The 24209-nt window shown below is 46.6% G+C and overlaps 1 protein-coding gene across 4 annotated transcripts in view; it reads right to left on the bottom strand.

The window, feature by feature from the left end:
• Nucleotides 1–24209, bottom strand: part of tspan9a (tetraspanin 9a) — a 255026-nt gene that overhangs the window by 95650 nt on the left and 135167 nt on the right. Inside the window, exons 1-2 of one of the 4 annotated variants that reach the window (XM_080761378.1) lie at nucleotides 10939–11012; nucleotides 9402–9481 (exon numbers count right to left, since the gene is read on the bottom strand). In XM_080761378.1, the coding sequence (XP_080617504.1) occupies nucleotides 9402–9481; nucleotides 10939–11002 (144 nt within the window). In that variant the 5' untranslated portion in view covers nucleotides 11003–11012. Of the gene's footprint in view, nucleotides 1–9401; nucleotides 10709–10938; nucleotides 11013–24209 lie in introns of those variants that run through there. The other 3 variants (XM_080761377.1, XM_080761379.1, XM_080761376.1) reach the window with 3 other exon arrangements.

Raw genomic sequence — 24209 nt, 5'->3', positions numbered from 1 at the left:
CCTGCTTGCCCCTTTCAGTATGTGTCAAAACCACGGGGATAACAGCATGGGCAATGTGCGACAGACAGAAACGAGGGCTACTAATGGTGTGCCAAGCACCTGTCAGCAACGTAGCAGGTACCCCCGACATAAGCTGTCACGATCCTCGTAGCCGCAGCTCGTGTTGCCTGTTCCTGTTCCTTCTGATCCCCAGTTGTTCGCCTGTCGCTACAAGTCAGCGCGTCATGCTGCTGACAGGACGCCACCTGGGCAGCTCCGCTTCCATCACAGCTGATTTACCTAAATAACGAGATCAATCTCATAGCAAATCTACATCACCTGCAAGCAGCGCAAACAAGCTAGACGATGGCCTTGCTTTATTCGTTTACTTATTTATTTTCCGTTTAAAAAAACACTTCCATTGATGTCTGCTCTCCAGCTATAAGCCCAATCAAAGACGATGTAAATAAAACCCTAAGCTTTTATAGTCCTTTTGACAGATGTACAAATACATAATGCAACAGCTGGAGAGGATGGCAAAAGACAGAAAAGGATGGAGTTTCATCAATGGCCTATATGTTCCTAGTAAGTACAGTAAGTATGTATAGTATAGGCATTTGTGTCAGTAACCAATTCAATCAAAAGGCGTGCACACACATGTGTGCGCCTTAATTCCTTCCCTCATTCCTTACACCCTGCCTTAATTCCTTCCCTCATTCCTTACACCCTGCCTTAATTCCTTCCCTCATTCCTTACACGCTGCCTTAATTCCTTCCCTCGATCATTCCTCATCCTGCCTCTCTTCTTTCTTCGTGTGTCTTCCTTCCTTCCCATCTTACTTAACTTTCTTACCGTTCTTCCTTCATTCTGTCATTCCACTCTGTCACTACAGTATAATGCACCACACACACACACACACACACACACACACACACACACACACACACACACACACACACACACACACACACACACACACACACACACACACACACACACACACACACACACACACACACACACACACACACACACACACACACACACACACACACACACACACACACACACACACAGTATGAGGTATGGTACTGGTATGGTATTTGTCACTTCACTAGTCATAAGCTACTGTGGTGACTATAGTGACAAATAAACCCTGTTGGTTCTGGATTCCTCCAGTTAGCATCGCACCTCGAGTTCTTTCACTGCACATTACCTCAACTCCCTGAAACTCACTGGGTCCACATCCAAGTATATCTGCAAACAGGGGCTATAATGAGCCCAAAAACACAAACCAGGCACAAATTGAGGCAGCCACAGACTGACGTGCAAATGAAGGCAGCCCCCGGACGAACCCTATACAGCCAAGACGCCCCTCCCCCGGGCCCACCACCACACGCACCCCGACAACACAGCCAGCCACAACCGTTTTGGAGGCGTATGGAGATCATTTACAAACTGCAGGTTAGCGCTGATTTAAATCAGGGTTCACTCTCCTCGGGGGAATGCTAATTACCAGACCTCAGTGAACTACAGTGTTGTTGTTCCCCGCCTCACATCCAGTAAATGTCATTACGATCCAAACAGTCAGCCCTCAGGTGAACTGAGCTATAGCAGACCCTCCAGGCTATATTCTTTCTCTTGAGCTGTGAATATGAGTGTATATATATATGATGAAATATGGACCCACGTCACGCGCACATAAAGTATTCCGGGGCTGTAATGGCCTCATAAAAAGGCATCCTTGCGTGACTCGTATTGATGGAATCTACTGATTACATGACCCCTCATGTATGGTAGCTAGGTTGGGGGTCAACCACTTAAGCCCTATATACTTCCTCTTATAGGACAAATAGTGGATATACAAGCAGAGCTACGACCTCTCCAGTGGGGCTTTTTTTCTACACGAACCACTTGATTGACTACCGTCCCTATTCCGAGGAAAACATTGGCCCGAAGATAGCAGATGTACAAGTACAAGCGCTGTGAGCTTGTAGATCGTCTATTTCCTTCATCTTTATACATTTTGGTCTAGTGGGTGGGAAAAAAAGAGCAGAAAAAGTACACAGCCAATGGCCAATTTGACTAAGTACTGAGGAATTAAGTGGTTGAAAAGTCAACATGGCAATCCAACACAAACAGAAAAAATAATGTGCAATCAAATAAACAAAAACAAGGTGCTCAAACAAGTGCTATCTATGAAATCTATGATAACTGCAACATCATTTTATACAGTACAGTGGGGGTTCCTGCTTCATCTCCCTCTCAGCTAAAAGGGGTCTTTGGCCTAAAAAATGTTAACTGTTATTTTTTTTCCTCCTGCCTCGATCAGCTTCACCTGGCAGTGACTGATGGAGCTCAGCTGTGCCCTTTATAGTGCAAAAAAAAAGAGAGGGGAAAGGGGGGTTGTATAGCGAGGTTGTTGGAATGTTTGTTACAATGTGAATTCTCTAGAGACATAGAAGATTACTCAACATTTCAGCTGCTGGAAGTCTGGTCTGACAAACAAGAAAAAAAAAAAGCAGACAAATTGCTTCAGCACCTTCCGATCGAAAACAGAAACTGCAGAGCGGGACAGTTTGAATGAAATGCTTGTTCCATGTAAAGGCGTCACAACATCGCACCAGTCAGCCAGACAGACAGACGGAGAGCAGAGACACACACGCACGCACGCGCACGTTGGTATTAGTACACTTGTGAGGACAGCAATATTTTAGGATTACATTTTCCTACTTTACCATTTTTCTGGTGCCATTTAAACCTAAGCCTACTATACTTCTAAATGCCTAAACCCTGACACCACCCTGAATCTCTTCTTGTACCATTAGCTCAAAAACAACATTTATCTTGTGGAATCCAGGGAAGTGGTCTTCACCAGTGGATTAACTAAGTAACATTTACTCAAGTACTTTGAGGTATTTGTTTTACTTGAGTATTTTCGAATTTTTGAATATTTTCTGTACTTTTACTTCTACTCCACTACATCTCAGAGATGATAATTTACTCCACCACAATAATCTGAGAACATTAGTTTAGTTACTTTGTATATTTTGATTATTATTACAAAAAAAATATTACATTAACCACTTCAGCCCTATAGGCCTATACATTTCGGCTGTTTTCTAATTATTGTTATTTTATACATTCGAAGCATTGTGAAACCGGACATTCTGCATAATGAGTAGGCCTATACTTGCTACTTTTGGTAGTATAAGTCCATTTTGCTTTTACCTTTAACTACCGGTAGTTTTTGTATATTCCAGTATTGATACTTTTACTTAAGTTAAAAATGTGAGTGCTTTTTCCACCAAGCTGGTCCTCACATGGTTGATTTATCAAGTCCTACTGCACTTGTGTGTGTGGGGACATCTGGCCCTCATATAGCCTTGCTTGCTGGCAGGCGCACACGCACATGCACGCACGCACGCACGCACGCACGCACACGCACACAGTGAAAGTATCCTCAGCGTCACCACTCCTTGGTCAATGAGAGCCTGCATGGGTATACATTTGAATCTGAAATGTCAACTCCAGTGATTAAATCGATGCGGAAACTAATCTTTTGTTGCCTTTGACCAAATGGTTTATAAATCCTCCAAGTGTTTCCCCCCTGAGCAAGTGCTGGAATTCATCAATGCTAAACACACTCTGGTTCTCTCTCTCTCTCTCTCTCCCTCTCTCTCTCTCTCCGCCAACAAAAAGCATCCGCTTTGATACCGCCACCCCCCCCTTTGCACTGGTGAGATAAGGATGCTGAGCTGACATTTTTAGTACCCTCTGAAATGTGAATATGAAATGAGGCCGCTGATACGGCGTGGATAATGGCATCGGCCCTGTTTAGCCACACACACGTCCCAGTCTCTGACAAAAGACATGCAGTTGACGCACATTTCGGACGAGCGTTTGGGTGGATGAGGACATGGGCAGAGAAAACACGAATTAGCCTACTGCGAGAGTCTGGATCATGTAATATGCATGGGCACATATACTGTACATGTGGTGTATGTCTCTGAAAGAGAGAATGCCTGTGCATACTGTATATACTTGTACAGTATATGCACACAAAAGAGAGAATGCCTGTGCATACTTACTGTATGTATGTATGAGCACAAAAGAGAGAATGACTGCCTGTAGTATACTGTACTTGTGTGTATTTGTGTGTATTTATGCCTGTGTGTATTGTGTGTGTGTGTGTGTGTGTGTGTGTGTGTGTGTGTGCGTGTGTGTATGTGTGTGTGTTAAGATTAAATTATGGGGTAGCCTATCACTGGCGTCTACTAGTAGAAGAGTATTTTTTAATAGCAATTGTATTTATTAGGCTGGTCAGGTCGGACAGGTCCATATATAATACCCGACAGCTGAGGTCGGTTTCTGGAATCTCTGAATGAATTTCACATGGCCAATTAGGGCACGTATCCGAGAGATGTGGGACGGTTGACCGGAACAAATCCATTTGGTCGACGTTGAGATCGTAATAATAATAATAATAATAATCAGAGCCAATGATATCTCGGAACGAATTTCACAGGTCAATTACGGCACAGGTCTGTTATTTACCACCAGTGAAGAGATCTTCATGTATGCATGTGCACGAGACGTGCACATGCATACATGGGGAGACATGGGGTCTAGCATTCTTTTTTACATCATGCATGTCGTCTATTTATTTATTTTACTTCATCGCGTCACAATTCCACCGGCGGTGCCGACAAAGAGTTAAACCCTGGGAAAGTACAGTACAGGAATGAAGTACAGTATAGCGCGCCGGTCGCGGAAGAGTAATGTGACTCCACCGAGAGGACACCACCGCAGAGAACAGAGAGGAAGAGCACCGACGCCGTTCTGCTCACAGGGCAGCCATTAATAGGACCGACATTAATCACCCCCCCCCTCATGTCGGGCATACCTGCAGCCCATGCATGCATGTGTGTGTGTGTGTGTGTGTGTGTGTGTGTGTGTGTGTCTGCATGTCTGTGTTCCATAGCAGATCCCCCTCGATAAGGAACCTATAGATCAGATACCATCACTGGACAATAATCCCATGTGGATGGTCACTTTGATGAGTTGTCCGAACGGGAACGCGCTGATGACCACCACGGGCGGCCCCTAGGCGCTGTAATCGGCCTGGAAACCCTCCCCTGGGGGGGGGGGGGGGGCTCAGCCTCATCTTAATCCCCCACCATAAGAAAGAGGAGCCAGATGGCCGCGAACAACTGCTGGAAGGCGAGGGGATGAGCGCATGCATGCATGGAGATGCCAGGAGTGCCTCTCTCTATCTACTGTTTACCTCCTGCGTCAAGTTACTTCTGTAAAGACCGGCGGAGCGGATGGCGGCGTGCATGTTCAAGGATGGATGCCACACATGTGTCTGCGCTCACGCATAGGCGTGATTATTTGAGAGGTTTGCACCTATGTATTGTGCGTGCGTGCGTGCGTGCGTGCGTGCGTGCGTGCGTGCGTGCGTGCGTGCGTGCGTGCGGCTACATTCAGAGAAGTCAGATACCCACTGTGCCTGGCATCGAATTACACCCCCCCCCCCCCCCCCCCCCCACCCCCCCACAGTATCTTCAGAGTCAGACCCTCCGCGCCAGTCACAGTAACATTGCGATTCCTGGAGTGTCACCGAGGGAGCAACGCGGTCCCAGGGGTGTCGGGATACAAGCTATGACCCCCACCCCCTTAACCCCACAGCGAGTCCACAGTGGGCCCCCAGCAGGGCATAGCTCTCCACCCACCCGGGGAGGGAATGCTGCGGGCCTCGGGTCGGACGCAGAGCATTTAACCAGTCAGCCGGGGCGGAGAATGACACTCAGGTCGCAGACAGATCGAGGACACCGTCGTCCAGACCCCGTCAAGGGAACAGTGTTTATTCACCGTGCAAGCCAAGGGTGGGCGGAGGGCAATGAGCTTCAATATGCATGCAGAAGTGGGCCGTATGGGTATGGTGGGTGGCATTAATTAATCAAATATTACAAGGAGCTCAATTTATGCACAGCATGAGATGAGCTCGCGCTGTGCGATCCCACAGTAGCCTCATGAGACCTGTCTGATCTTGAGTTGCAGCCGTGAATTCATTATGTATGCATAGCGTATAAAGAGACGTCCCTTAACTCTGCGGGGACCCACCCCCCCCCCCCTCATTGCACCCTCTAAATTGATTTCTTACGGCGGACTAAAAGGCTGTTTTAGTCTCGAGTCTGATGCCCCCTCCGCCAACTCTCTATTAGTGGTACGTGGCAGCTGGTTATTATAGCGGAGTGGTTCTTCCACTCCAAAGGGTTTAAGCGTGACTTGAGCTCTATACAGAGGACCCCCTGGAAAGGATAACGGCCTTCGCCACAAATCTCCGCCCTCCTGACTGGCCCTGCATGGCAGTCGATGTCAGGGTCACATTGACCGAGGTGGCCTTTCAGTATACAGATAGCTTCTGTTCCAGGAACCTCAACCTAAAGCATACTGGACATGTGTTATATCATATAGAAAAGGTTACGGTGTCACCTTTAAACCCACGATCTGTATCTCTGATCTCACATTTAGCTGGGGGGAAAGAAAATGGACTATTTATTTAGTAAACCATTTCAAACAGTAGCTGTTGAGGGCCAGTTTGCTCGCAGAGGAGACGCCCGTCACGGCCAAGTAGTAAACCAACAAACGGTACCCACAATGCAGTCCACTCCACAGAGGGCATATACTCCAGTTCAACCAATCAACCTCTGCCTTTGCAAACATCAAGTTCTTTCAGCTTCAAGTTCATTGCCACATCACCAAGTCTACACCAGCAGGTATAAAAGAGTCGATTATGTTGTGCAAGCTTCCTGGAGAGAATAATGCGGAAAGCCTTGGTATTATGTGATGTGTGTACAACTACAAGGCATGGTGATTGGGGCATCAAATATCAAATGTGTGTGACAGTGTTCAACAGCAAAATATCAAAGTATAGGTATCAAGTGCTCATCGATGTATAGGAGACTATATGCTTGTATGTAGCTCCACCCACCCTTTCTTTAACAGTGAAGTTATAGGGTCAGGCTGTATAGCCTTTAAGCCATTTGCATGTCCTCAGTGTGAACCTTTCCTCCCTGCCGTGCCAGTCCCACTCAAGCCTGCCCGAGTTATACTTAGCGACTGCATGACCGCCGCAATTAAACAGCAGATCTACAAGCTCACAACGCAGCGCAGCTGCAACACGCTGTGAGCTTGTAGATTCTGTCATGTCCGGCTTGCGGCCACAATCGCCACAGCGTTGCAATTACTAAGCATAAATCAGCCCATACACGTCTCCGTGTACTTGACAGCGGGACGTCTATTTCTCCCAGAGCAGGGATAACTGAGCGAGACCAATACAGCGCGCGCCAGCGGCCATGCCTCCTGGCGGTGCTGTGCATCAGCAGCTAAATGGACTACACGTAATAATGGGTGAATTATTCAAATGCTGGTGTATATCATCACCATAGCCGGGCTCTGCATGGTGCGGCCGATGTGCCCCAGTTAGCAGGCCCTGGAGCCATCGCAGTGGCAGTGCCATGGTGGGCAGGGGAGGTACAGTCCCCCCCGCCACCCCCCCCCCCAGCGTGTTAAGGATGCTTTTCTCACTCTTAACGCTTCACTGCCTTCACACCAAAGGCTTGGCCTCATAAACTCTAAGCCCCATAATCCACTGTGTCAATGTTGGAGGGACCACCAACTCTCACAAACAAATGGGGGGGGGGGGGGGGGGGGTTCTACGAGGCAACAAGAGTGACAATTTACAATTTAGGCATTTAGCAGACGCTCTTAATCCATGAGCGACATTTTGCGACAGATTGACATTTTGATTGGGAGTGGATTTAGACTGAAAGTGTGATGAATGTTAGACTGTATGCCAGAGTCTAACTCAGGGGTAGGCAAGGCAACCTTAGGCACGGGTGCCAACATTGGCACAGGGGAGGGTGATCACTGGCACACTGGTATAAGTGTGAGGCAGAGAAGTTTCTTCTTTTCATTCCAAAAAAGTTAAGTCTACTCACATCTTCAAATTACATCCTGCACATAATTGTACATTTAGAATCCTAACTCATGACTGGGGATGGGAGATACGTAGGTGGGTTATTGCTCTGAGTTTAATGGTATACATCCTTGATGTGAAAGAAAATATTTCCAAGGTGTATCCCATGGACAATCAAAATCAGTTGGGAATATTTAATTTTGATGTGGTGTCATAATTATATATGGCGCACACTGACTATCACGAAAATGAAAACATGGCACTTAATGTGAAAAAGGTTGCAGACCCCTGGTCTAACACATTGGAATCACAATCCGACGGGGGTTTCTTTGTCAGGGGGAAAGCGTGTCAGTAAACAAACAAGTTAAATAGCTCAATTATCCAATTTTGTCTAATAGAGTCGATCATTCACAGCATTATCTCCCTGAGAAGAAAAAAAAGGTGTCTTCCTGAAATGACACCTTTGTCCCCGCCCCCCCTCCCCCTCAGTCAGTGGCGCCTTCACATGACATGTGGCTCCCCTCTTAATGGCCGGGTCATTACATGCGGTGTCCCTTTACATGTTTGCGGTGGCCCCGTCAGTGTCACGCGCACCGACATGCCCCCCCCATCCCCCCTCCCCATCCCCACCCTCCCCCGGTACTCAACACGCGCAGCATTTCAACCCTCTGTGTTTGCTGTAAATCAGGACACACGCTGTAAAACCGTCTAGATGGACAACCCCGGTGACCCGCCGGCACCCCTCCAAAGCCCGGCGGACAACTCCGATGACCCCATCACCACCACCCAAAGCCCCCCCCCCCCAAGCTTCAGACACTTGACCCCCCCCCCCCTGCCCCCCCCACACACACTTCCAGGGAAAAAATAGGATAACGATGTGGTGCAGCAGCAGCAGCAGCAGCAGCGCTCCTGCAACCCGGAGGACAGCACAGCTCCTCCAGAATGAAAGGGCATGCATGAGCAGCCTGACGTAATGAACCTGAAACACGAGAGCGGCCGCCCGCCGCACACCGCCGTGTCATGCTGCCTCGCGGCGGAGATCACAAAAACCTCCTGCATGCATGCGGTACACAACAACCCACCTTTTATCCACTTTCAGATGAAACGGTATATATAGCACAGATCTACAAGCTCACCACGCCTCGCGACGGGACACGACGTGAGCTTGTAGATCTGCTGTATACGACACATTATATATAATATATAGGGCTCAGCATCGTTCATGATATAATAGTTGCTCAAACCAGGACAAAAAGCACACACAGCATCTCTTATGTGGTAATTCTCATCAAAGAAGAGCAGGTGAAAAAAGTGCGAGAATTAAGGAGAGAGGCAGAGGAGAGCGAGATAGAGCGCCAGTGAGAGAGAGACAGAGAGCAAGAGAGAGAGAGAGAGAGATGTCAGAATAGAGGATATAGAATAAGGAGAGAACACTTACCCAGAAGATGAGATTGAAGAAGAACATCATATACTTCAGACAGCAGAGGCAGCCTCGAGCCATGTTGCACTTCTTGAATTCTAGGAGGAACACAAACGATAGATCCAGGTAAAACACCACGTACTTGCTGCCTTTCGGGGAGCTGTACTTATTGCCAGTAGTGCCGGCGCTCTTATTGTCTCCCGCGCCACTGGCGTCGGCTGGCGCTGCAGCCGCCCCGGCAGCCGCCTGCTGCTGCGTCTGTGCGCCGCTAGCGCTGCGCGGCCCCGTGGAGCCGTAGAACGCGCCGGCCGTGAAGCCGCGGCCGCCGAACGGTCGGCCGGAGGTGGAGGCGCGGGCGAAGTCGGAGTCGCGGCTGTCCACGGAGGGGCTGCGGTGAATGGCTGACTCCTCACTGCTGGACTTCTCCATGCTCTAGAGCGGCTGCGGCTGCAGAGGCTGATGAAGGGGCGCGTGCTGACGCACAGTCTACCATAGTCTCAGAGGTGGCCGACCACTTAGTTCCTCCACGAACGAACGCGCGCCGCGCACACACACACACACACGACCCGCAGAAGTTGACCCCAACTCAGGCAAAAAATCTTCTAAGCCCCTAAAGTGGAGACTTTAGAGAAGGACTGGAACCTCCCGCTTGGCTTACACGCACGTCTGTCCCTTGAACGCGTCCCGTTCCTCGGTGGCCCCGGATTAGCGGCGGAAAGGGATCCCGCGGGGAGCATCCCCCTACTTAAGGGAGGAGAGAGAGAGAGAGAGAGAGAAAGTTTGGTGCTATAGGCTCAACCTGTGCCCCCCTGTGGTGTCACACAGCGCTCTGCTCTCTCATGTGCACAGCCCTCTGCCTGGAGGGTGGTGTGGTAGTGGGTATTCCAGTGGGAGTCAGACCCCCTTGTGAATCTCTCCAGCTCTCTCAGCTGCTTCACTTCCACATTCCTCTGCTGACCTCAGCACTAGAATCTCGGGGGCAGATGCGACAGCCGCTCCCTCCCCCCCCCCCCTCCACTGGTCCTGGTACTGTATAACTCTTCCCCTGCACCACCAACCAGGCTTCACTCCACTTGTTCTCCTCCTTGTTCTATTTCTCCTCTCCTCCTCCTGCGTGCGTGTGCTGCCTCAGCTCCCTCTCTCTCTCTCTCTCTCTGTCTCTCTCTGTGTCTCTCTCCACTCCCAACGTGCTCTCTGGTCCTCCACTCTCTTCTCTTCCTCAGTGTGCCTTCCCTTTCTGCTGTACCATTCCTGCGCTCAGCAGCTCAGTCCTGCATGCACTGTGTGTGCACTGCACTCTCTCTCAGTAGCAAGGCGGCTGATGCGCTATTATCGGCAGCGGCAACTATACCGGGCATTCCCTCTCCCCCCCAGCAAGAGCACTAAGCTTCTCACGCCCCCTCTCTCTCTCTCTCTCTCTCTCTCTCTCTCTCTCTGTTATAGCCACTCCCCCATTACTGAGCAGTCGCCCAATGCGGCAGCTGCGAGCCGCCCGGCACTCCTCCCCGCTCTCTCGGGTCTCACGGTTGCCTTTTATAATAAGCCTCATCAGTACCTTTCGCTCCTTCTGACAAGTTCAGCAGTTCTGACGGCCAGCGTTCAGGGGAGGCCAGTGTCATGCTGAGAATACACTAAGACTATATAGAAACTCAAAACAAAACGCATGAAGACAGCTTGGGTTATATTGTGTTTGAAGGAGGAGCGGGGTGTAGCGGCTGTGGGGGGAGGTAGAGAGCATATTAATAACATCTATTTAAGCATGTGACCGAAGGCTTTCACTGTCAGCCTCAAGGGGGTGAGGGGGTATCAGCAACTATGATTTCATGTACACCAGGATAGCTGCTCACATCGACCCCCCACCCCCCCCCCACACACACACACACACACACACACCCGGTCCATATTTAAAGTCTCATAATTTTAATTCTGCACACTGTCATAGTTGCACCATATTTAACTCTGGCACCCGGGGCGATTTGTTTTTCCATTTAGTGAAGACTGCATGGCTTTAACATCGGATTGATATCTCACGGCCGAACGAGTTCAGCGTCTGGCGACGGGGGGGTTCTGAGCTGTACAGCTTTGTCAAAGTCGCCGTGCGGTCGGCTCTATAGCGCTATTCGTCTTCCAACTGCACCGCCCTCGGCCATGTAAGGAGCACTTCCATGGCACTGGCAGGGCTGCAGCCTTTTGGAATTACGGCACCCTTCTGAGCATGAGACGGGGATAGCGGCTCCGACATTCTCAACGCTTTCCTATATGGAAAGCCAGGGTCAAACACTCAATACTTTAGGTGTTTCACACACTAGGTTTAACAACCTAACACGGCGACTTTATAGACCAGTTTTGCTGTCACACTTAACACTTGGCCCGCTGGCATTTATTGAAAAATTAGGATCTAATTCACGCCAGCATTTCCCCCCCCGGTTGAGCTCTTATTTTGAAAGACTTTCCAGACTTCCCGAAGTAGACATATCCTAGTAAGTTTAACGGGTCTCGTTCAACTGTTGTTTACAAGATGGATCTATGCCGGGTCACTGGAGGCCTCTACAGCGCCATTTGTGCCATCGAAGAGACGTTGTTTTGACCAAAAATGCCATCTGAGACAAGGAATAGGAGATACAGGCGATTGAAAGAAACAGATAGAATGGATTATTATGGTGAGGACGATCTAAGATGGGCGACCCATTGTCATGACAACATGCTAACGCAATTAGCATTATGGCTTGACTGATCGAAAGCGCTATAAAAGCACAATTGCCATTGATCAACGGCAATGGCGGTAAGCGTAGTATTAAATAATAGGCTTCAATTGACCTAGATCTACGGCAATGGCGCAGAAGCGGTTAACAAACCTTTCCGGTCTGAAATACAACACGCTAACATACCGGTATTCTGTAATGAGCACAGAGCAGACGATAAGTGAGAAAGAATGGCCAATTAATGTTTTTAAGGAGCATGGCCACGCTTGGCTTATTCATAAAGCTCTGATAGAAGATTTCAAATTCATACGGGGAGCAGCTATTCTTGCTGTGTTTGTTTAGGTGTGCGAGGTGCTCGGTATACAGCTTAATTCAACCTAGAGCAAGCTGTAAGCTAACAATGGCCAACATAAATATCGTTCTGTCCACTCACTCACAAAGCCAACCTTTGTTTCAGGGCTTGTCTGGCCAAAACAGGTTTAGTGTTTATAAACGGTGTGCTGTTGTGCTGGGGTAATGGTCTTCTGTCAGCAAGCTGACTATACAGGCTGGAGCATTTCAACTGGAGGTAAATCCACTAACGCCACTTACAGTGGATACACACATCCGCTTGTATCACACCGTTACTGAATGGAACATGGACTGACAACATTGCATGTATTAATATGCATGAAAATGGCCTGTAGAGAATCACTTTCGACTGAAGTCAAAATTGGCATTGACTATATGGTAATTAAGCTGCACGCTCCACTCGTGGTGATGCCCTTCCGTCAATTCCTTTAAGTTTCAGCTTTGCAACCATACTCCCCCCCCCCCCCGGAACCCAAAGACTCATGGGTGTAACGCTGCCGGATCGCGAGTCGGTATCGTTTATGGACGGAACTACGACGGTATCTGATCGTCTACGAACCTCAGACTTTCGTTCTTGATTAATGAAAACATTCTTGGCAAATGCTTTCGCTTTTGTCCGTCTTGCGCCGGCCCAGGAATTTCACCTCTAGCGGCGCAATACGAATGCCCCCGGCCGTCCCTCTTAATCATGGCCCCAGTTCAGATAATAAAACCCACAAAATAGAACCGGGGTCCTATTCCATTATTCCTAGCTGCGGTATTCAGGCGACTATAGGCCTGCTTTGAACACTCTATTTTTTTCAACGTAAACGCTCCGGACCCCAAGCAGGACACTCAGTTAAGAGCATCGGCTTCTTGGATGTGGTAGCCGTTTCTCAGGCTCCCTCTCCGGAATCGAACCCTGATTCCCCGTTACCCGTGGTCACCATGGTAAGCACGTAGCGTACTGTCTAAAGTTGATAGGGCAGACACTCGAATGACACGTCGCCGCCGCGGAGGGCGGGCGATCGGCCCGAGTTCATCCAGAGTCACCAAAGCTTGACGAGGGTTTTGGATGTGATAAATGCACGCATGCCCCCGGAGGTCAGCGCCCTTTTGCATGTATTAGCTCTAGAATTACCACAGAAATCCAATTAAGTAACTGAGGAGCGACGAAAGGAACCATAACTGATTTAATATCATTACGGAATTACTTTATCATTGTCCCTTGAGACAAGATTGTCCATGACCCTGCACAGCGAGTCATTTATTCAGGTACGTTTTAATGGGAAAATATAAACTAATGAAAAATCTAAAAATCACACCTGTATGAAGTAAGTGGTGCAACTCCGTGTGGGGGTCCTCGGGGGTCACCCGGAACTTCCAGACTCACAGGAACGCGCCCAGAGTGCCGGCCCGGTTCCGGCGAGCCACCCCACGTCCGAAACGGTCGAGAAATGACTGAGTTAACCACCAAAACGCGATTTTCGTGCTCAGACATAGCCAGGGACACAGGGACCCCCAGGGACACAGCCAGAGACACATAAAGCTCCCTATAGGAGTGGTTGCACCACTCAAAAATAAATCCATTAAAATGGAAGTGGTGTGCACTGTGTGCACTGTGCGGTCGAAGCCAATGCATGGGGACCCCATGACATGTATAAGGGTGATGAAGTCCTTTAATTGAATACAATCTCTATTTGAGACTTTACCAAATGACTACATGGGCTTCTTGCGCCATCGGCAAGATTTCATTCAGTTGAGTTGTTGCCAAAAGTATTGATTTCGCATTGAACAGAGACAGACGAAGCATCAGAGAAAACCTGATCGGTAATAGTATAGCAACATGTTTGGTGTATATCTATTAGAAATCACTGCTATTGGTACGATGCCAATATTTATTCTTTGTTTCTTGTTAAAAAACAATAAAATCTGGTTTACAGATCTAGCTCTCCCAATGGCATACAACATGTTTTAATGTAGACAATTAGATTCAGCTTCCAAGCAAGCCCCCGAGAGCCCTTAATCAAATGTTTGCAGTTCAGGGGGTGCCGGGGAGCCGCAATCTCTGGCAACCATCTTAAGAGTTATCCCTCCCTTGAGATATCTGGCGCGCATAATTTGGGCACATTCAACCATAATGGCTCATTAACCCGTTTCGCGCAGGAACCCCTTTTGGTTGTTTTAAGTGTAATGTTATACTTTAGCTATTGAAAAATAGCAGATCCACAAGCTCATAGCGCGGCACCGAGTGCCATGCTACGAGCTTGTAGGTCTGCTATTTTTTTGAAAAATCATGAAAATGTAGTGCAAATCTTTGCATGTATATTCTTTCGGAGCCAACGTTCTTTACTCAAATCTTTGCTTCTGGGGTGTCCCTGGAACAACATATCTTCAGATGGGGGTCGGCGGCCAAATACATATAATCTTGGGGGTCCTTGACATGAAAATGTTTGAGAACGACAGACATAGAAAAACTGCCAGGATTTCAGAAGACATTCGTAGAATCGTTCCCAGGTCGAAATGGGTTAATGCCACATGCGTTGCCGACAGTGGCAGTAACACATGATTCAAACGGCTGTGAGGAGATTCACCCACATCTCCGCTGAGAGCTGAACGACACAGTCCCGGATGCCAGGGCTCTTCTGATTAGACCGTATAACTCCTCATTCAATACCACCGTGTGCGTCAGCAGCACAACCCACTCCCAAAGATGCCTTTATGAGAGAGCACGACGGGGCCCTTATAGCCTGCATGTGTTCGGTGATTCCTCGAGCTGGCTGAAGGACACATCCGAGTCCAGCCTATACCCTCCTCCTCAGCCGCTGTGTGTGTGTGTGTGTGTGTGTGTGTGTGTACGGATCCATTCATCGACTGAACATTGGAGAGGGCCCACAACAGTGACTCATTTTGTACCGAGGAGGTGCAACTTCCAGAAAATAACAGAAACTTCACACGCGCGTGCACGCGCACACACACACACACACACACACACACACACACACACACACACACACACACACACACACACACACACACACACACACACACACACACACACACACACACACACACACACACACACAGTATATATATAATAATACCGAAACAGAGCAGAACACGGCCTTTGAACATTCTCTCTCATGTCGAGTAAATCTGGCGGATTCTTTCAACATCTGTTGCAAGGACAGAGGAGACCGGAGAGATTAGAGTTCTGAGGAGAGACCGGAGAACCAACCAGCCGATCCTCATGCTCACACAACACTTCACAGGATACCGGCGAATCAATCCAACGCAGGAACAAATACGTAAATACTGAGGGTGTGTCAGAGCATGATGTATTATGCACGATTAGCCAGGCACTGTTTGAGTCAGTCAACAAGCGGACTGGCACTGAAAGCTTTGGCTTAGTTCTGACATGAGTTCTCGCATTACCGAGGAAAATAATGGAATAATTTAAGACTATACTTTTCACAAGCTTATTTCATTTGCAAAACTGTGAAAATGGCAAGATTCGTGGCATTGACAGACAAAGGTTCTGGCATACAGATACAGTGCAGGGATGAAGATGCAGTTTGTTGCTCTCATAATGTCACCAAGAAAGAAAAAAATGAAAAAAACAACTGTCAAATGGATCCAATGTAGTTATTATTATTTAATAATAGTAATCTTGTGTTAATACTTTGTAGTTTGTTGATACTTAAACATTTCCAGTCTGCATGGAGACCCTAGACCTTTTGGCTTGTAAACAAACAAACAAAAATGAACTTTTCCGAAATGTTCAAAATCTTGTAGACTGGCTATGTTTTGCTTTTTTTATTATTTCTTTTAATGAAAAAACTAAGAGATGAAATCCAGACATACAAGGTTTCTGCATGCCCGACAGCAAAGATAGCGAAGAAGCAAATTAATGTACTGCACCTCATGGAAATGTAGCTGGTTCTCAAAGAAACTCCAACTCCGGAGACAGCGCTTCTTTCACCTGACATATCACTATGTGATTAATTCTTGTTTTTTTATATAAATGCAACTAACTAACACCCGAGGCTATATATTGAATTGCATTATACATTTACTGCCTTATTATAACTGTAATAATATAATTGCTTAAGGTTAACTACAGTATAAGGATAAGGATGTGAGCATGTGTTGAGCCTGATGCCCTGTTAATTCAGATGGACTATGAAAAAACTAAGAGATGAAATCCAGATATACTATGTTTCTACATGCCCGACAGGAAAGATAGCGAAGAAGCAAATTAATGTACTGCACCTCATGGAAATGTAGCTGGTTCTCAAATAAACTCCAGAGTGTTTGAACCATATCTTACCTAAAATAAGACATACTGCAGTCATTTCTTTCACAGTACAACCAATTTGACAGATGATGCCAGAAGGTAGCTACATTTGATCCTGTGTAACACTATTTGCACTGCTTGCTCAAAGCCACGTTTAGTCTTAAAAGTCAAAGTCTTCACACAAGACGGATCTCAAGGATGTGTTAAATGCCAACCCATTAAAATGTAGACGACAGTTCTCCACCTACAGTGGTCGTGATCAGAGCCATATAAAGTAGGACAGGGTTCTGACAACTCCGTTCACTTCATGGGGCCAGTCCAATGGCGCCCTTTGTCCCTTTTCAGGCTGCATGAACAGCGCACGAGCGCCGCTGACTGACATTGGTCAGTCAGTGTTTCTAGGGTTCATCGAAAAACGCTCTGAAAATGATCCCAAGTTCACTACTGTCATGGTTGGGAGGGTGGTCTTTGCCACTGTGCTATAGCGACTCCTACAGGACCAGTAGGACGGAGGGGCTATGTTGTCCCCAGCAGGAGGGCATACTGTATAGGGCCTGTCCTACTCGCTCCACACTGGCCCGTGAGCCGGTATGGTTACAACAACAGCAGTGGCAACACAGAAATGTGGGGGGAAATTCTCCATGGATTGACAGTCTCATCCCATGTGGTTGAGACCACCAGGTGGTGGTCAACTGTACTTTAAGCCACCTTAAGGTAAAGAGCTCATTTGAGCTCATTTGGCTTGATGTACAAGCATAGCTCAAAGAGCCAATAAGGCCTCATTAGTAGGTTTTGACAAACTTTTTGAAAGTCAGAATACTACCCGAGAAATTCAGTTGCATGGTTGATTCTTTGCTACCTTATTCATTGCAGTCACAACTTCACGTTTGCATAATTGGTACGAGAAGGATTCGATCAATTTTTGCCTAATGACATTCACGCCTGCCTGGCTCCGAGACTTAGACGGGAACTCAAATTAAGACCCGGTATTTTTTGGCAACGGAATCTAGAGGCAACCACTGCCTATTTGTTTACTGAACATATTGTTTACTGATTATCCATCAGACTAAGAGCACTGGAGTGCAGCGGTGTGGGCAGGGTCGATGTCAGTGTGATCCATGCTAGAACAGACAGTAGTATATATTTTATATTGTTTGTATTGAACAATGAACATCTCCGATATATGCTGATTTCATTTCAGCTACAGCTATAGTCACAAAGTCTTACGCATGACAACATTCCAAAAGAAAGCAGAGCATAATACTCACTCACACTTTACTTTCAAGAAATAATACTAACTCACACTTTACTTTCAATAATTACTTTCTGGTTACAGACCACTCCAGCAAGTAATTATTGAGGAGATAACGGCTTTCTTGCAACTTGTGTACATAACTGGCAGGATTCAACTTACCCTACCTCTAAGCTTTGTGCTGCATCCACAAAATGGCTGATCCACTGTACAGTACAGTACATACTCACAATGTGCATCACTACAATGCACTGTGAGCTTATAGATCAGCTATTTTTAAAACACCATCTGCAGCAGTCTATGAAACAAACGCGCTTCGGCACAGTGTTAGTGTGCCGAAATGTGTCTGTTTGGTAGACCTCTAAAGAGAGTGTGAATTGTATCTGAATCTGCACCCACTATTATTCTGTAACTTTTCCAGACCGTCCTCGAGTTGAGCAAGCCTTTCCCTTGAAGTGAATACTGTGTTGACCTCACTGCAACTATACATTCGAAGATGTGCCATGATGTGACATCCGACTGCAGTAAACCAACGTGGCGGAAAATTACATAAGTGGCATGATAGAAAACATTTCACTTCAGCATAACAATTTATTTGTCATTATGTCTTCATGTTCCGAAGGCCATTAGCCTAGAATGCTTGTGAAGGTCATTATCCAAAACAAAGAAAAAGGGCAAATATACAGTAAACACATAGCTGGCAAGTGATATGAATGCCGATTACTGAGAAATACATGTATAGTGGCGTACTGTTCAGGAGAATATACCATGGAGAGTAAGTAAGCAAGCCTTACCGAGCCATGTGGCCCATATAGGGGCAGGAGCCCAGCTGCTGTTTCTGTAGCGAGAGGCGGTTTGATGTACAGTAGTATTCCCCCTAGGACATGATGCTAGTACAGTACGTCGTAGGGGCTACTAGCGTCATATCCATGAACATAACAAATTTGTGTAACTTTTTGTACACTAGTGTACACCTCATTATACAACTGCAATATGCTCACTAATGCATGCGCATATCTAATGCTGGGTTTGATTGGGGTGTCAATTAAACGTAGAAGAGAATGCCATGAATTAAACACGCAGAGACAACTGCTGGTATATTGACTTGCCTCAAGTGGGGGGTGGAGGTATTTTCTCATCAACCAATTATAACGAAATGGATCGTTCAGAGCGCTAAATCACAGCGCTAACGTTACACGGGGGAGATTACGACGCGGCGACATATCTTTATGGGCATGTCAATAATAAAAAACCTGACTCAAAGGCGCGGGAGCCTCTCACATGTGACACATGAGTGCGTCTGATCTCCGGGTGTGAAGGTACGATCAAGGCCGCGGCATAAGGACTGGATTAGAACTACAAAGGCTTTCCCCCCCCCCCCCCCCCCACTCCAGAGTGACTCGTTGCTTTGCAGCACCCTGGATACTGCAAACACTTTGGCTGAGCCTGTTGCTGTGTACAGTGTGCTGTGTACAGTGTGCGCCCCGCAGGTGAGAAAACAGCGAGGCCTCGATGGACAAGAAGATATAGTTTGTCCCCGTGTGGCCCTGTGGAAGTCAGATGGCACACGGCCACATGCTATACACAAACAATACTACCTCCCTAAAGTGGCCCCTATCCGTCTGACACCTCCTCTGCCTGTCATTTGACTACAGGTTGTATATCCCCAAGACTTGGCCGTAAAATATGTGCGCTGTATAGTATAGCCCCTCGAGGCACGGTGTAAGCTATTTATTCTTACTGTCTGCCTTCTCAATCAAACCAAAAGTCTGATGTCAATCTGCGGTTTGATATTTATGATTCCGTCTGGCTTTTTAATGACGTTCGGATCATTACTCGCGGCGGAGACGAGGCCGGGTCCAGACAGCCATGCCATTCGCCCAGTCATTCCCTAGCGATTTGGAACAAGACAAAGTCAATAAAGGTGTCTGGATGTGGGGGGTGGGGGGGGGGGGGGGGGATAATTAGGAATTCATAACATTTAAGTTCCCCCAAAGAGCCAGCTGTTTCTGAGGGCTTCAGGAAATGAAAGTAAAGATGCAAAGTTACCAGGGTCACACTTCTCATCAAGCGGCTCACATTAAAAGGTGATCGAATTAGTGTTGATCGGCCATGTGCCAGCTGGTCATTGTGCACTGTATCTGAAATCTTTACATAGATTTTGTATAAAATTTTTGTCAGTTACACAGGGAATAAGCTGTGTGACTATATAGGCCAGAACAGAATACACATCATTAAGTGACAAAGAAAACAAATAATAATTATTATATAAACAACCTTACTGTAGACCAGTGGTTCTAAAACATTTAACGTCAAGGACCCCCACATTGGTAGCCTGGCAGTGCGAGCATGATTGTGACTCACACGTTCTGGAGAGAACATGTGAGTGAGTGATCCCAGTCTGATCCATCAGTAGCCTATGATAGGCAGCTAGGGTACCAGAGATTTGTAAAGAAGAAAAATATAGTAATCTACAAACTGACAATGCATCGTGATGTGACATGTTGTGAACTTGTAGATTACGATTTCCGAACATTTTAAAGTTTAAAGTTTAAACTGTTCAACTGTTCCTGTATGGACGTCTAGACACGTCCTTGTCTAGACTTGGTAATGATTGGCCTCTGATTGGTCCCCCTCCTATCCCTTGCTGTGTCGAGCGTTGCAAAGTTCGCCAGATATGGACAGAATAGTAAATTATTATTACCCCCCCCCCTCATGTCAGTGTCACCAGACTATCCACCTCGGGGGAAAGTCTGGTAATAAGACGGGCAGTGTCAGTAGGCCAATCAGAGGCAGGCGGGGCGGGACCAAGTCTAGAGACGGACATAGTATTGAATCATGTCCCCTGGGGATCCCCGGACCCCATTTTGAACTAGTTCCTTATAGACCACACACACACACACACACACACACACACACACACACACAGAGGCAAGCAATTTCTCACCTAGAGTCCTGGAAGTCATGTCCATTAGGGCAGACGAGGACATGAGAGACAGGTGGGACTTTTCAAATGGAGTTAAAGTTCACTCCGACTACAGGCTACACAGCATTAGCATTTATAGAGCTAAAGAAAGCAACTCTTTCACCGTCGAGATGGAACATCACAGCATTGAGGGTGGTCCATTCCAGCTCAACAAAGACATAATGCGCGCGCACACACACACACACACACACACACACACACACACACACACACACACACACACACACACACACACACACACACACACACACACACACACACACACACACACACACACACACACACACACACACACACACACACACACACACACACACACACACACACACCAGGGGTAGGAAACCTTAAGGCATGGGTGACACCATTGGCACAGGGGAGGGTGATCACTGGCACACCGACATAAGTGTGAGACAGGAGATTTATTTTATAATATCAAGTCTGCTCACATCAGTGTGGGTGAAGTATAAGAAGGAGATCTTACGCAAACTGCAAGTAGCCTATAATGACTGTCTTCGAATCCTGTTAAAACAACCCAGGAGCACTAGAGCCAGTGGGCTTTTCTGTTCATTGGGTCTCACTATACATTCATGGCTCTGTTGAGGAACCTGACATTCAAATTCATGAGCAGGCTGGATCGCTCACTGAATGGACTCATTGGACAGGCCGTAGTTCTGTAAGGTACACTTCTACCATCAGAGGACACTGACATGAGTGCCTCGCCTAGAGTAGTAACCTGTGGGGCTGGGTAAATGTACTGTATTTTTATTTATTTGTATTCTCATATATGTGATGTACTGTCTTACCTTGTGGGCCACGAGCCTGTAATAAAGTTTATATATACTCATCAATGGCCTAATGTTAAGAAAATATTTCAAAAGAAGAAGAACAAATAAGGTTGTCGCGAATATGGGAATCAACATCTGTTAGAAATATTTGTACAGTATATTGATGTGGTGTCATAATAAAATGTAATGGCACACTGACTATCAAGAAAATAAAAGCATGGCACTTCATGTGAAAAGCGTTGCTGACCCCTGAGTATTAAGATAAAGCTTGGGCAAATATGCTATTCTTCCCCTTGACCAACCTTATGCACTATTTAACAAGGCCATAACTGTGTGCGAAAGAATGGGACGTCAGCAATATGAATCCTATATCCAGTTCAGCGGGTAACGGGTCGAAACCCGCCATTGAAGTCTGCCGCTGCCCCGCGCTGGATATCGATTTATTGGCGCGGAGTTAATTAAAGTTCACCGCAAAGCCTTCACAGTCAGACAACTCTTAAGAGTGAATTTAGAATATATATTTGAGCATATACTTGAGCATAGATATATGAAGCATAGATTGGCGTCAGGGTGCTCTGTGCCTATTCATTCCCTGTAACCAAGTAGAATTACAGGGAATGAATAAGACCCCCATGCAGGGGGATCTAGAAACAGAGCCTACAGTATATACAGGTGGATGCTGGGGAGGTGGTGGGATTTGCAAAAACTTCATGAGCAGAGCAGCAACAAAAAAAAACGTAATTAAAAAAGAAAATCAGACCCGTCTGAAGTGAGTGGTGCAGTATAGCACCACTCACTTACACATACTTGTGCTGTGCACAAGTATGGGGGGCCCAGGGACACAGCCACACACATAGCTGTATATAGGAGTGGTTGCACCGCTCAAAAACACCCATGCCAGGAGATGGGGAAATAAAATACAAAGCGGAACTAAGAGGGACTATGAAATTCCACAGCAATTTCAGGTGAACAAATGGTCTTGCGTTCTAAACTGAGGGATTAGACAATAACTCCCTTGAGAGGAACATGATGAACAGAATCAATGTGTTCCATAGAAAACATAATCGAAGCTTGTGGTGACAAAGGACGAGCGGGTTGCCACAATCACACACTATTAAAAATTATCCGCAAAACGTAGAAACACTTTTCTAAATTACATTCTGTGGCATTTGGGAATAAGTTGGAGAATTGTTAATTATTTATTGTAGTCACAGGCATAACTGAATATATTGTTTATTGGGAATGAACCCCTTGAGATGTAGCTTTTGAGGGGGCGTCCTTAAAGAGAACTAATGCTTATGTGTGTGCCATGATTGAGTGGAAAAAAGCAACTTTCTGGCCTTGACAGTCCGGACATACATCCAAACAGAAACTATAAAGTTCTATCTGAATGAATTACCGGTAAACAACATTAAACTCACCAACATTGCAGGTGTACGGGAAGCTTGAATTATTCTCTATTTGAAAAGTTTATGTTTCATAGAAGTCCATAGACAAGACATTCTGTACATTATTTCAGTCAGTGTCTGGCTATTTGGAAGTGATCATTTTCAGTAAAGCAATGTCATGCTGCCTCCTGCATTAGTGCAATTTAGAAACAGGTGGTATGTAGGACGTTTGAGTCACTTCCATGCTGCTCAATATTTTGCCACTCAGTCTAGATGAGGGGGCTGCAGTATTATTTTCGATAGTGCTGTGCTTTTGATTGAACTGAATAATAATTATAATAATAATAATAATGAATTGCATTTTTATAGCGCTTAAGTGCTCAAAGCCGACCCAGGGATCATTGGACGACCTGCTCTACCTCCTGAGCCACAGCCGCCCTGTACAGACAGTATAGGCTATACATACTGTAGACATGCTGTAATGACAGCTACCAGAGGTTGTCAAAAAGACTATTAAAATCAATGTCACACACTATCTTGCGCCATCCTCAATCCTTATCCCCCCCAAACATATTTGCCATTTTTTACTATTTTGAAAAACATTTTAAAATAGTTCAACTAGCCGATCTACATCGACACGTTGTTAGCTTGTAGGCTATTTGAACTATTTTAAAGGTTTTTCAAAATAGTAAAAAAAATGGCAAATAGGTTTGGGGATAAGGGGTAAAGGGTGGCGCAAGATATAGGCCTATGACTTTAAGCTCTATACTTCACTCATCGTATAATACGTAAATGATCAAGCTACAAGCCACACTGTGAGCTTGTAGACAGACTATGTTCGCAATGTTGGACAATTTTGTAAACTTGAGCGGTGCCCGTTAAGCACTGGCCTACTTGGAACGATGCAAGTTGGAAATGCATGCTGCCCCACCCAGATATTATTATCTGGGTGTCAGGCAACATGCCCAAATATAGAGTCTATGCAGACGTCAGAATGACGTCAGAACAGGCCAGCTCCATATGGACCCTGGGCAGGGGCCCTGTCCAGAGCCCGGGCAGAGGCCTTTTAGGGGCGGTTCTGGACAA

The sequence above is a fragment of the Protomyctophum bolini genome (genome assembly GCF_963924005.1).
Source record: "Protomyctophum bolini genome assembly, chromosome: 4".
In the NCBI taxonomy this organism is placed as follows: Eukaryota; Metazoa; Chordata; class Actinopteri; order Myctophiformes; family Myctophidae; genus Protomyctophum; species Protomyctophum bolini.
This window is presented reverse-complemented; position numbering and strand designations above follow the sequence as displayed.